Source organism: Phaseolus vulgaris, chromosome 7, assembly GCF_051622355.1.
Source record: "Phaseolus vulgaris cultivar YP4 chromosome 7, ASM5162235v1, whole genome shotgun sequence".
In the NCBI taxonomy this organism is placed as follows: Eukaryota; Viridiplantae; Streptophyta; class Magnoliopsida; order Fabales; family Fabaceae; genus Phaseolus; species Phaseolus vulgaris.
Window position 1 is genome coordinate 59,031,725 of NC_143504.1, and position 13,469 is coordinate 59,045,193.

A 13,469-nucleotide genomic window follows, 5' to 3' on the forward strand; every position below is an offset into this window, starting at 1 on the left:
GGTGACAGTGGTTCATCAATGACCAAGTCTGCTACCAACCTTGTCTTGACCTCATTAGAGTGAAAAAAGTGTCAAGTTTTTGAGATGAAATTAATTTAATAGTTAAAACAATTTTGTTGTTTGACATTTATTGAATTGATGGTTGAAACAATTTGATGGTGGTAAATTTAATGGCTATTTGATAAAAGGTAGACATTATTGCATGTCTACAATAGAGTTGTGTTTCATTCCCCTTTTCATAGGACATTTTGTTTGCTATAAATACTTCATTTACTCTGTCTCACTTTATTTGTATCCATATGCTTATAAATTTGTTCTTTGAGGGAATTGCTTATAAATTTGTATAATTTATGCAGAATTGCTGCATAATATGCAGAAGTAACAATCATTAGGAAGCTTAGCCATACATTAGTTTCTGCTAGTTTGTAATATTTTATAGATTATAGGTTTTTTTATAAGAATTATTTTGTATAAGAGTTAGAATATTTCTAATTTTAGAACATTTCTGAAGTATATTTTTTACATAAAAAAATCATTAAATAGAAACTAATTTTATGAAGAAAAATAATAATTAATTGTTATATTAACTAAATTATATACTATTGTAGAGACTAATAAAATTATTGGTTTCTAAATTAGTTTCTATTAATGATAAATAATTTTTAAATTGATATTTAATTAGCTACCAAAGTTTTTCTACCAAATTTAGAATCTAAATAATTGGTCATTAAAACCTTAGTAGCTAATTAAATATCAATTTAAAAACTATTTATTATTAATAAAAACTAATTTAGAAATCAATAATTTTTTTAGTCTATATGATAGTATATAATTTAGTCAATATAGTAACTAATTATTTTTAATCTCTAAAATTTTAATAATTTTCTAGTAGTGTTAATTTATTTATTTTTTATTGAAAAAAAATGCTTATAAATTATTGTGGTTCTAAACTTTTTAATGATTCAATAATAATTTACTTCAAATTGCTCGAAGCAATGAGAGATGTTTTTATTTTAGAAATACTTAAATTTACGAGACTCTGAAATTTAATTAAACCAATATGTAAAGAAAGATAAATTAATTTCTTTTAACTATATTTTCAAATATGATCACTTTTTGGAATGAACATTAATTATCAACAAATTTGATATGTGATGTACACTTGACACACAATACCAAAAAAAAATCTATTAATTACATTTTTAACTCGGAATATAATAATGATTTGTGTGGAAGTTGTTTTTTAAGTCTTTTTAAAAATTAAATTAAGTTATTTATAAATTAAAAGTAATTAAAATAATAAAATTGTAGCATTGAATATAGAGTATCTTGTAGAATGAATATGTGAGAGACATTGATGAGAAAGTTACACGTTATGGGATATAAATTTGAGTGGGTCTAACGTTTTGTAAATGTGTTTTGGTCCACAAATTCTAATGCCAAAGTCAAGTAAACCTAATTAGAACTTAAGGATGTTATTTTTGGAATATTTCCAGGCATAGGAATTGAACAAGCAATGAATGAGGTAAAATTCGGTTATGACTTTCTATTTTCATAAAATAAAAAATAATGTAATATAGTTTTTTATTTATTTAAATTAATAAGTTTTTTTTTTGAATAAAAAGTTTAGATGGTTAGACATGGTGATTTAAGAATTACAACAAAATTATTTGTATATGGAAGAGTTTATATATATATTTATTTATTTTTTATCGGCATATATTAATAAAAATTTATAACATACTTTTTAAATTGGTATTTAACCATTAGCTACTGAAGTTTTATATATTAATTACTTATATTTTAAATTAGTATCTATTAGTTTATTGGAACTTTTTCTGAGTTTTTTAAAGTTCAGACTGCTCTGGTTGCTGAGTTTTATGGGGTTATACATGCTATGGATGAAGCTTAAAAGATGGGGCTTAATAATGTCTAGTTGGAATGTGATTCTGCTTTGGTTTTGTGTTGCGTTTACTGCTAGGCCCAATGTTCCTTGGATACTTCGTAATCCATAGAATGCTTTTCTTAATTATTGTTGAAAAATCAGGTTTAGGGGTTACTCATATCTTCCGTGAAGAAGATGTGTGTGTTGATAAGTTGACTAATTTAAGATTTATTCATAGAGAATATTTTCATTCGTATAATAGGCTATCACCTAGTATGTTCTTATAATTCTTTATGAATAGATATAATCTATCTATGTATCGTTTTTGTTAACATATGAGTTTTTGGTCTAATCCCCATATTTTTGTATTTTTTTTTAATAATATTTTTTTTTCAAGTGATGGTAAATGATTGTTATTACTTGAGTGTCAACACAGTTGAGATGTCAAGTTGCATATTGATGTATAATATGAAAACATTTTAAAAATAAAATAAAATTATTTCAATTAATTTTTTAAAGACTAATTTAGAATCTCAAAAATATTAATAGCTAAAACCTCGATAATTAAGTTAAATATCAATTTAAAAATTGTTTTATAAATTTTAATAGTAGAAATCACTTTAGATACCAATAATATTTTAATCTATAAAATAATATTTAATTTAATTAATATGGTGACTAGTTAGTTATTGTTTTAATCTAAATTTAGTTGTTATTTAATTATTTTATTATAATGAGTGAAAAAAAAACCCTACAAACAACACAGTACATATTACACAAGAAAATAAAAAAACTACCAATAATTCCTTCCAACCATTAACCAAAACAAAACCATTTGTAATTGTACAACTAAATTACATTGAAAGCGTGTTCTGATATCAAGTTAATTAGAGTTACATATTAAGTTCAATTTAGTTATGTTATTTGGTTGTTAGAAATTTATAAAAAATTAACTAATATAGTTATGTTATTAAAAAATATTTTATTTAACTTGTTAGTTGAAATAATTATATTAATTTAGTTATTATATATAATATTAAATTTGGATGTTACACATAACATGATTAGAAAAGAAAGCAAAGGAAAACAACGATTTGAGTGCCCTCAATAACCTACCAACTAAAACAACTATAGAGAAGCACGTGTTTGACATTTCCACAAAATTTGATGTTTTTGTTGTCTTTTTTTCCAATGAAGTAGTTGATTTGGTTTGTAAATTATGAAACAAGTAAGAGAGATTTCGATTATAGATAAAAGTATTTATAATATATAAATGGGTAAATTTGATTTTATAAGTTGATGTTATAAATTTGTAAAGAGGGTTTAGATAGTATTTGAAATTGGTTGTACAATTGTTGAGCAATGATTCTCTTGTCCTTTCCTGTGAGTTTCTTTCCATAAATGTTCTGAAAAAGCTACTCCAAGGATAAGTAAGTACTATTTGTATTGTTGATTATGAGTCCTTGTTGTGATGGGTTGGACATCAATTATTCACTAACATGCATCGTGATTATTCATTTGTAGGGATATATATAGATAAAAGTATTTTATAATTTATAAATGGGTAAATTTGATTTTATAAATTTGTAAAGAGAGTTTAAATAATATCTAAAACTGGTTGTACAATTGTTGAGCAGTGATTCTCTTGCTCCTTCATTTGAGTCTCTTTTCACAAATGTTATGAAAAAGCTACTCCAACAATCAAGTAATTACTGTGTAAAGAGTGTATATTTGTAATTGATAAAACATACCCTACACCTTCGCGGAAGATTTATTTGTATTGTTGAATTATGAGTCCTTGTTGTGATGGATTAGAGATCAGTTATTCACTAACCTGCATCGTGATCACTCATTTGTAGGGATATATATATATATTAGTATATAAGTATATTTTTTGACTCGATCGGTCATCAAGTCCGAGACTGACTCGTATGATATAGATTGATACAATAACATAGAGTTAAATTTAAAATTTATATTTTATTAATAAAAAAATAAAAAAAAATAATTAAAGAGAAAAGTGAAAGAGTTTCAAATGAAGAGCCATCTTCTTGACCATCCCGATACAATGGACGCACTACTTTTCAACATGATGCACACGAGACAAGCTCCTTCATCATCACGTGCTATCACTTTACTACCTAATTTTCAACATTTAACAAATTCTTCAACTTATATACCTTTTTTATACATTTTTTTTTTCTGGAAAAAACCAACACAAACTCATATTTCTCTTCCCATGCTCTCAAATGTGATTTTATTCCATAAACTGAAAGAGATTCTAAAAATTTCAAATCACTATTTTTCATTCTTTAAATAAAATAATTATAATTTTTGGTTTTGTAAAATAAATTATTTGATTTTCATCCAATCAAAATGCAAAATAAATTTTTAAAAATATGTTTGTATACTTTTAAATATAGACAAACAATATTCATTTGAAAATTTTAAAATAGTATAAAAAAATATATGTTGACGGAATATAATAGAGCTAAACTTAAACTTATTTAATATTTTCTCCATATTCAATTATAAGAAAAGAAAAAGACACTGTAAATTTTTTTTACTTACTTTAACCATATTTAAAGATATCATAAAAAAAATACGCTTAAATTAAATGAAATTTTATTTAAAATATTTTTTAATTTTTTATATCATGTTTCAACAAATAGCACTTTAGAAAAAAATTACTTCCTTCCAAACTCAAAATATAAATGAAATTTTACCATGATTAAGAAAACTAGTAGATATTACTGATTACATTTTTTTTCTAAAGTTTCCTTCACTTAAAATTTAATATTAATAATTGGAAATAGAATCATAATTAATAGAAAGATATAGTTGAAAAAAAAAATATATAATAATATATAAATAAAGCGAAAACAGTTAAAATTTATCTATAGATTACCTTTAGAAAATTCTTTCTTGTAATTGAGTTGAGAGGAAATGTTTTTTAAATATAATCACTATTGAAAAATTATTAAATAATAATCAAATTTAGAGATAAAAAATAACTAGTCACTATATTAACTAAATTAGTTACTAATTTAGAGATAAAAAATTATTCATATCTAAAGTGATTTTTCTATTATTAATAAAAAATTATAAAATAGTTTCTAAATTTGTATTTAAATTAACTTTTTAAATTGTAGTGATTAATATTTTATATTTTAAATTAGTTTTTAAAAAACTAATAGAGATTGATCTAGAATATAAATGAGTAAGGAGTGAAATCTTCATAGATACTAATTTATAATTTTTTATTAATAATATAAACTACTTTAGATATAATAGTATTTTTAGTTTATAAAATAATCTTTAATTTAATTAAATAGTAATTAATTATTTTAATATCTAAAATTAGTTTTTATTTAATATTTTTTGTTTGAGTGAAGTAATATAAAATTAGATGATATATAAAGTAATTTGTAACTAATAAATAAATGAAGTAATTTTGTTTATATTTAGGTTACATAGAGTTTTGAAATATTGAGGGTGTTGTGGAGGTAGGTTCCATAGTTGTTTGCACATGTCACAGTGACACATGGTTAGAAATAATGCATATGCATATATATAGTTTTTAAAGATAGCAAGGTTGGAGAGAAGGAAGAAGAAGAGCATATGATGAATGAAGAGGGCTCAAAGGGAAAGAGCAAGGATGAAGAAGAGCATGTAAAGTACAGAGGGGTACGTAGGAGGCCATGGGGAAAATATGCAGCAGAGATTCGTGACTCAATGAGACATGGTCAAAGGTTGTGGTTGGGAACATTCACCACAGCAGAAGAAGCTGCTAGAGCCTATGACAGAGCTGCATATGCCATGAGGGGTCCCTTTGCAGTCCTCAATTTTCCTGATCAATACCCTCCTTCACCAGCTGCTTCTTCTTCTTCTTCTTCTTCTGTCAATGCTTCTTCTTCATCTTCTTCTGTACCCTCTTCTTCAAGCCATGGAAGAGGAAGAGGAAGAGGAAGGAGTGAAGAAGCAAGTGAAGTGTTTGAGTTTGAGTACTTTGATGACAAATTGTTGGAGGAGCTTCTTGGTTATGATGACAAAAATGAGCACGGCAAGTGAAATATGATGCATGTAGTTTTTTAGCAGATACAAGGTGTTCTTACCTTTTGCTGATATTAGTTTTTTCTGTCATAAGTACTGGGTTTTAATTCTTATTAATTTAATTTTTTCTGATAAAAATATATTTACTTTTTCTCCAAATCTCAATGTCCAAAATGTTTCGGGTATGTACTAATGATTTATTTCTCATGATTTATTTCTGGTTAGTAGTGCATTTACTGCTAGGGCTAAGGTTATGTGGATATTTAGTGATCAGTGGAACACTTGCCTTAATTACTATAAAAAAAATAAGATTTAAGGTTATTCATATTTTTCGTGAAGAAAATGCGTGTGCGGATAAATTGACTAACTTAGGATTTATTCATAGAGAATAATTTAATTAGTAGGTTTATATCTAATTTATTCTTAGAGTTCTTTATGAAAATATATAATCTACTTATGTATCGTTTTTGTTAACATATAGGGTTTGATATAATTTTTCTATATTTTTTTGTATTTTTTTAATAATAATTTTTCATGCGATGACAGATGATTGTTGTTACTCGAAGTGTCAGCCTAACTAAGATGTGAAGTTATAATAGTGTCTAACATAATTTTTATTTATTTATATATATATATATATATATATATAAAGTATGTACTAATGAAATGAGACACTCTTTATGGTATCATTCTTTTATGCTTTCACCCTTGAATAAGAAATGGATACCTTAAATATTTAAATAAAATAATTTAAAAAATTCATGTACTAGAATAAAGAAATTATGAAGAGCGGAATAGAAAATAAATTATCAAAGACTAAAAAAAATGTAAATTTTTTATTAAAGAAAGCATACACATGTTAAATTTACTAAGATGTTATTTAATAGAGAAATTATCTTTTAACAAATATGTGTAAATAACAGAGATTAAAATAGAAATAATTTTTTTTATCCAAGAGTAAAACTAAAAAAAAAGTATCGTGGATTATATGAGAACTTTACATGATGAACTGAAAAGTTGTTTAAGCTTATTGTATTAACCTGATTTGGTAGCTAAATAGTTCAGCTGGTTCACTACTTATGCCAAGCAAAGCTGGTGATATAATAGAAAATAATTAAAATAAATAAATAATTAAAATAAATAAATAATTAAAATAAATAATCTAAGTATGTGGAAGAATATCCTTCTAATTTTTTTTACCTGCATGAGTTTTTTTTTTTTTAAGTTGGAAAATCATACCAACATGACCCGATCTTATTGTGAAAAATAAAAAATCATATCACTCTGACACAATTTTTGTATAATTATTTTGAACTAAAGCTATGTTATATTAATACGATTTCATTTTAATATGATAAAAATATCTCATTTTGGCATATTTTTTCACAATAAGATAATATTACATTGATTCGATTTCTTTAATTTTATAATATTTTAAAAGTGATTACTTGATAATAAAGTGTAAAAATTGTCTAAGATTATACCTGATCTCATAATATTTAAAAAAAAACGATTCTATAATTTCCTAAAATAATAACTAAATATATATATTTTTTTAAAAAAATAACGATAAATTAATGTATTAACACAATATTAAGTGACAACCAATGTACTGATACAAAAATCAATACGTCCATATTATCATAATAATATTTATTATTTTTAAATAAATTGAGTGTACTTGAACAAGAGTTCACTAAAAAACTTTATGTTGTAATATTTGTTTTTCATATTGAATTATGTTGTTGACATATATTAAAGTTCTTCCACATTTCAATTGAATTACATTATTTTTTAATGTGTGATTCATCATTGTTTCCTTCTTCATCTATTTTTTAACTTTTTTTTTTTTTTACAGTTTACTATGTTATCGTTTTATTGTTTGTGTTGTAGACTAGTAAGTTTATTTGAATTATTCCAAAATATATTTTTACTTTTTTTAAAAAATATCAAATGGAACTAAAAGGGAACATTGGAAAATAATTTGCAGAAAAAACAAATACTATTGAAATTAAATAAATTTTTTTAAAAATAAGGGTTAAAACACTTTTTATCCATTAAGTCATTTCTAATTTTGAGGTTTGTTTAATCAGAATGCCTTAGTTATCTTTCTGTTGTGTTTTATTAAAACACATTCTGTATTCATGAAGATTAATATAACTGTCTTAAGATTTCCTTGTAGTGAACTTAAATTTCTTGATTTTTTTGCACCACTAATAATAAATTGATTAGAATTAAAAGTGAGAAATTAATAATAAATTGATTAAAATTAAAACTGAAAAAATTAATAAGCCCCTAATTGAATACTCAAATGATTTTTCATCATAAATAATAAATATTCTATCAACATTCTTCATTTTTCCATTTCACTTTTCCTTTCACATTTTGTCATCACTCACTATACTTGCATTTTTTTTAGCAACAAAGAATAAATAAAATAAAAAGAGACAATTCAGGGTGTCTCAACCCTTATACAAAATCCCAAATTACAAGATCCTAGAACCCTACCAATCAAGGATCTGACAAGCATTGTACAACATATCAAGGTAAAAACCAGACCAAAATATAGAAACCCACCAGATACCGTTGTCTCACCCCACCAAAGCGGTCACACCCTTAAATAAAGACATGCATCCAACAACAAAACAAGATCATTGTCATCAAGCTGAAAGACCTTACCCAAACTCACTATACTTGCATATTTCTCCAATTTCTCTTTCTCCATGTTCAAGAGCCACTTTTATATCAACTTAAATAAACACTAAAAAAATTTATTAAATAATAATCAAATTTAAAGATAAAAAATAATTAATCACTATATTAACTAAATTAAATACTAATTTAAAGATTAAAAAATTATTTATATTTAAAGTAATTTTTGTTATTAATAAAAATTTATAAAATTGTTTTTAAATTGATATGTAAATTAGTTACCTTTGTTTTAATCACTAATATTATAAATTTTAAATTAATCTCTAATATAATACATACTGATTTAGAATATAAAGTAGTAAGTAGTTAAAATTTTGGTAACTAATTATTAAATATCAATTAAGAAACCATTTTGTAAATTTTTATTAATAATAAAAAATTACTTTAAATACCAATAATTCTTTTAGTTTATAAAATGGTCTCTAATTTAGTCAAATAGTAACTAATTATTTTAGTTTTTAAATTTAATTTTTATTTAACTATTTTCTTTTAGTGAAAAGAAATAAGAAAAAAAAAATGAAACTGGGTTTCTTTGTAAGCTAAAGTTTATTCATAAGTTAAAAGTATAAGAACTCAAATGAGTTAAATGAAGTTTTATCTATTAACTTATGCATAAGTTTATTTTAACTTATAAATTAACTCATTTTACTTTTTTTTAGTCTTATTTTTCATTTATAAGAATATATGCAGAGAAAATTATCCTTTTTCTAGAAACCAGAAACTGTGATGAATCAACTTGTTGATGAAGTTGTTGTTATAATGTTTCAAAGGGTCCATGAATCATGAGTACTCTACATGTCATATGAGGAAAATGTGATTCCATAATTAACATGTGCATCAAAGTTCAACGTGTTTCACGAAAGAGAACAAACAAAACCAGTGTCTGGTTTTCATTATTCTGTATTTTTGTATTAGTAAAGTTTCAATCACCAACATTTTTTTTTAGAAAAAAAAACAATAATAAATGTGAAATATTTTAGAAATATTTAAAATTTATACACGATTTCAATATAACTTTCTTAAAAAACATGTCCCCAAATCTTACATCAAAACTCAATTAGATATCCCAATCAAATTTCTCACGGTAAAAAAATCATTAAATAACAATTAAATTAGAGATAAAAATATTTAGTTACACTAAATCAGATATTATTTTATATACTAATAGTTAAAATGGTTTCTAAATATTTTTTTAAAGTAATTTTTATTATTACTAAAAAATTATAAAATGGTTTCTAAATATTTTTTTTATATAAAAAGCTTTCATGTTAGGCATCACTATACTACTTGACATCTCAGCTGACACCTCAAGTAACAACACTCATTTGCCATCACATGAAAAATGTATTATTAAAAAAAAGAAAAATAATATAAAAACATGGGAAGACTAGACCAAAACTCATATGTTAACAAAAGCGATACATAGGTAGACTATACCTATTAATAAAGAATTTTAAGAACAGACTAGATGGAAGACTATTATAAAAATGGTTTCTAAATTAATATTTAAATTATTTATCAAGATTTTAACTACTAATATTTTAATTTATAAAAGATTAATAGAGACTAGTTTAGAATATAAAATAGTAAGTAGTTAAAATATTTAATGGTTAAATATTAATTTAAAAATTGCTTTATAAATTTGTATTAATAATAGAAACTACTTAAGATAGTGATAATTTTTTAGTTTATAAAATAATCTTTATTTTAGTTAAATAATAACTAATTATTTTTATATTTAAAATAATTTCATGCTAATTCAATCATTAAGAAATAAACTTAAGTAAAATTATTAGTTTATTTATTTTATCAGAAACAATTAAATTAAAACATTTAAAATATCTAAGAAATGTTCCAATATTATGAGCACACAGGAAAAATATGATGACAAATATTTAGCCATGTTCACATTAATTTGTTGTGATTAATGAGAAAGTGTGACATAGTTCAATCTATTTCAACATTTGTAACCTGAATAATTCAGAGAGCATCTTTCCGTACGGACAATTTGTTACCAAACAACACATTAAATATTGAAATTACAATTGTTTATAACACTTTGATATACAAGGTGTTATTAGGAAAATATTACATTTATTTTTATTCAACTTATTAATGAATTTAATTAAAATTATAATAAAAAAATAAAAAATAATTATCTCAAAATATAAATAAATAAATAAAAGTATATCATAAATGAATAATAAAAGAAAATAGTTCATCTTATTTTTAAGTAACTATTAACTATATTTTTTTAATAATAATTTATTTATTGATATTCTGGATTATATTTTAAATATATCAAATTATACACTCAGGAACTATGACATTTGTTAACTAATATTATTTACATTATGAATAGGTGATTCAATTTATTATTTAGGGATTTTTAATGAATAGGTGATAAAATTTAATATTATATGTTAGAAAATATATTTTTTAGCTTTTACGAATTAAAATTTAAATAAAAATTAAAAAAATATTGATATTTTATTTAATTTTTTTTTATCTTTTAACTTAAATGGGTATAATTTTTTGTAAAATGTCAAAGTATACTTCTCTTTTTCATCAATGAAATGAGTGTGAATTCGATTTCCACTTAACACACTTTTGAACAAAAAGCCAACTATAACTAAATATCTAACATATTTTTTTCTAGAAAATAGTTACTTCTAAATGTGGGGTATACATAAGAAAGTTGAAAAAGAAAAAATGTCTTAAAAAAAGATGAATTTCTTTATTAAATAAACGACTTTTATTATTTTCCTTTTTCACATTTTTCACAAAGAGAGTTCCATGTAGTTGGAAAGAGATATATAATATAAGAAACACAGAGAACATTGATGGAGAACCAAAGGCAAGCATATTCCATGGAGAAGATCGGAAAGGAAGATCATAAAAAGTTGAAGGAGAGAAGGATGGCGGAAAAGGTCCGGTACCGCGGAGTCCGGCGGCGGCCGTGGGGGAAGTTTGCGGCGGAGATCAGAGACCCTACAAAGCAAGGGTCAAGGTTGTGGTTGGGAACCTTTGAGACAGCTGAAGAGGCAGCTAGGGCATATGATCATGCAGCCTTTAGCATGAGGGGTCATGTTGCAATTTTGAATTTTCCTAATCAGTATCATTCTCATTCTCATTCTCATGTTAGGGTTTATCCTAAAAATTTTACATCACCCTCATCATCATCATCACCATCACCCTCCACCATTACTCATTCAAATGGTGGACAACAAAGGCAAGTTTTTGAGTTTGAGTATTTGGATGATAAGGTGTTGGAGGAGCTTCTTGAGCTTGAAGAGAAGAAGTGTTGAACATTCAAGTCTTTCTTTTACTTTTTTTTATCAGAAAAGAAAAAAAATAATTAAATGGAGTATTTTAGGGATACCGTTAGCATTTTTTTTTTCTTATTCTGACTGATGTCTTGATCTTCTGATTTGCTTGAATATGATTTAATGTTGATTTTGAGTGTTGGATTTATCCTCTGACTTTGGTCTTTGTTTTGTGCTCAAGGGATGAGTATAGTTTTGTATATGAGTTTGACCACCTCTGAAGTGGTTTTATTTATTTAATCCTTATCACTGATAAAAAAAAATGGATACCTCAACTATCAAAAGAAGAAACAATTTATTGTCCATGTGCTTCATTATAAATCTTAGCCATCTTCACTGTATATATGTTTGGTTATTTGTTTCTATATTGTAAGACATAAACATGCTACGTGTTAAGGACTTGTTTGTGGTTTGGGCTTTTGAATGAGGTTCTTTTGTTTTTTTTTAGAACTTATTTAGAATGCAAATCTAAGATTTTGAATGTCATATTTATGAAATTTGGAGATTGTGCTTAGAAATCATTATTTTTTTATTTTGATATTTTATTAGTTGACATGTAGAAGTAGATGATATTGTTAAGATCTATTGTATAAGGATTGAAATATTCCTAAAATACTTTTATTTTTTTTTTGTTGAAAAAAAAAATCACTCATTAAGATGCTACAAAAGTTACTTGATGAAGAGAAAGATTATAAAATTATAAAATCTTTAACTAGTTATGTGGATAATTGGGTACGATGTTTCTAAGTAATTGGGTTGAAATGTGGATATACAATTGGGTTAAAATGTGGATATACAAAAGAAAGTGTCTAAATATGAATCATACTTTATGAGTCATGTCTTTTTGTATAGATTGAATGTAATAATCTTTAAGATATTTATCCATGTATAAATAATATTATTTTTGTATACTTGTAATACTCTGAAATGTTCTTTTCTATTTTATTTTATTTTTTTCTTATAAAAAACACACTTTCTTAAGACACTGTATATATTGTTCTCAATCCTTTCATGATAATGCTATGGGTGTAGTGTATTTCAACAAAGGATGCTGATTATGATAAAGAAAAAGACAGGTTATGGTATTAATCATTTTCAGCTTTTGGGACCTATTTTGTAATGTTTGTCGTTATTGTGTTGAATGGTGTTGTTGTCGGTTGTTTAATTTATTTTAAATTAAATGTTTTTAAATATAATTAGGAGATATAATCTATGTAGCATAGATACTGATCCGGATATGAAGATACGTATAATCTCTAAAATGTAAAACACAAAGCTACATATAATCTATAAAATGTAGAACACGACTATACGGATCTATATATTATTAAAAAAGAGTGTTTCTTATTTTTATAATTATAATAAAAAATTATACAATAAATTTAAGTTTTTAAGAAATTAATGTATTTATCTTTTTTAAAATTGTGTTAAAACTCTGTTAAAATTGTTATAAATCTAACAAATATTTTTTAAATTTGATACTTTATTAATGC

The 13,469-nt window shown here is 24.0% G+C and overlaps 2 protein-coding genes across 2 annotated transcripts; both read left to right on the forward strand.

Annotated features, from left to right (window-relative positions):
• The first annotated feature begins 5,506 nt into the window (after positions 1–5,506).
• On the forward strand, positions 5,507–6,081 carry LOC137828535 (ethylene-responsive transcription factor ERF096). Its single transcript, XM_068635153.2, has one exon. The coding sequence runs from the start codon at positions 5,507–5,509 to the stop codon at positions 5,954–5,956; it is 450 nt and encodes a 149-aa protein (XP_068491254.2). The 3' UTR covers positions 5,957–6,081.
• A 5,369-nt stretch (positions 6,082–11,450) lies between these two features.
• On the forward strand, positions 11,451–12,128 carry LOC137828420 (ethylene-responsive transcription factor ERF098). Its single transcript, XM_068634990.2, has one exon. It carries the CDS (start codon positions 11,494–11,496, stop codon positions 11,956–11,958), a length of 465 nt encoding a protein of 154 aa, XP_068491091.2. The 5' UTR covers positions 11,451–11,493; the 3' UTR covers positions 11,959–12,128.
• The last annotated feature ends 1,341 nt before the right edge of the window (positions 12,129–13,469 follow it).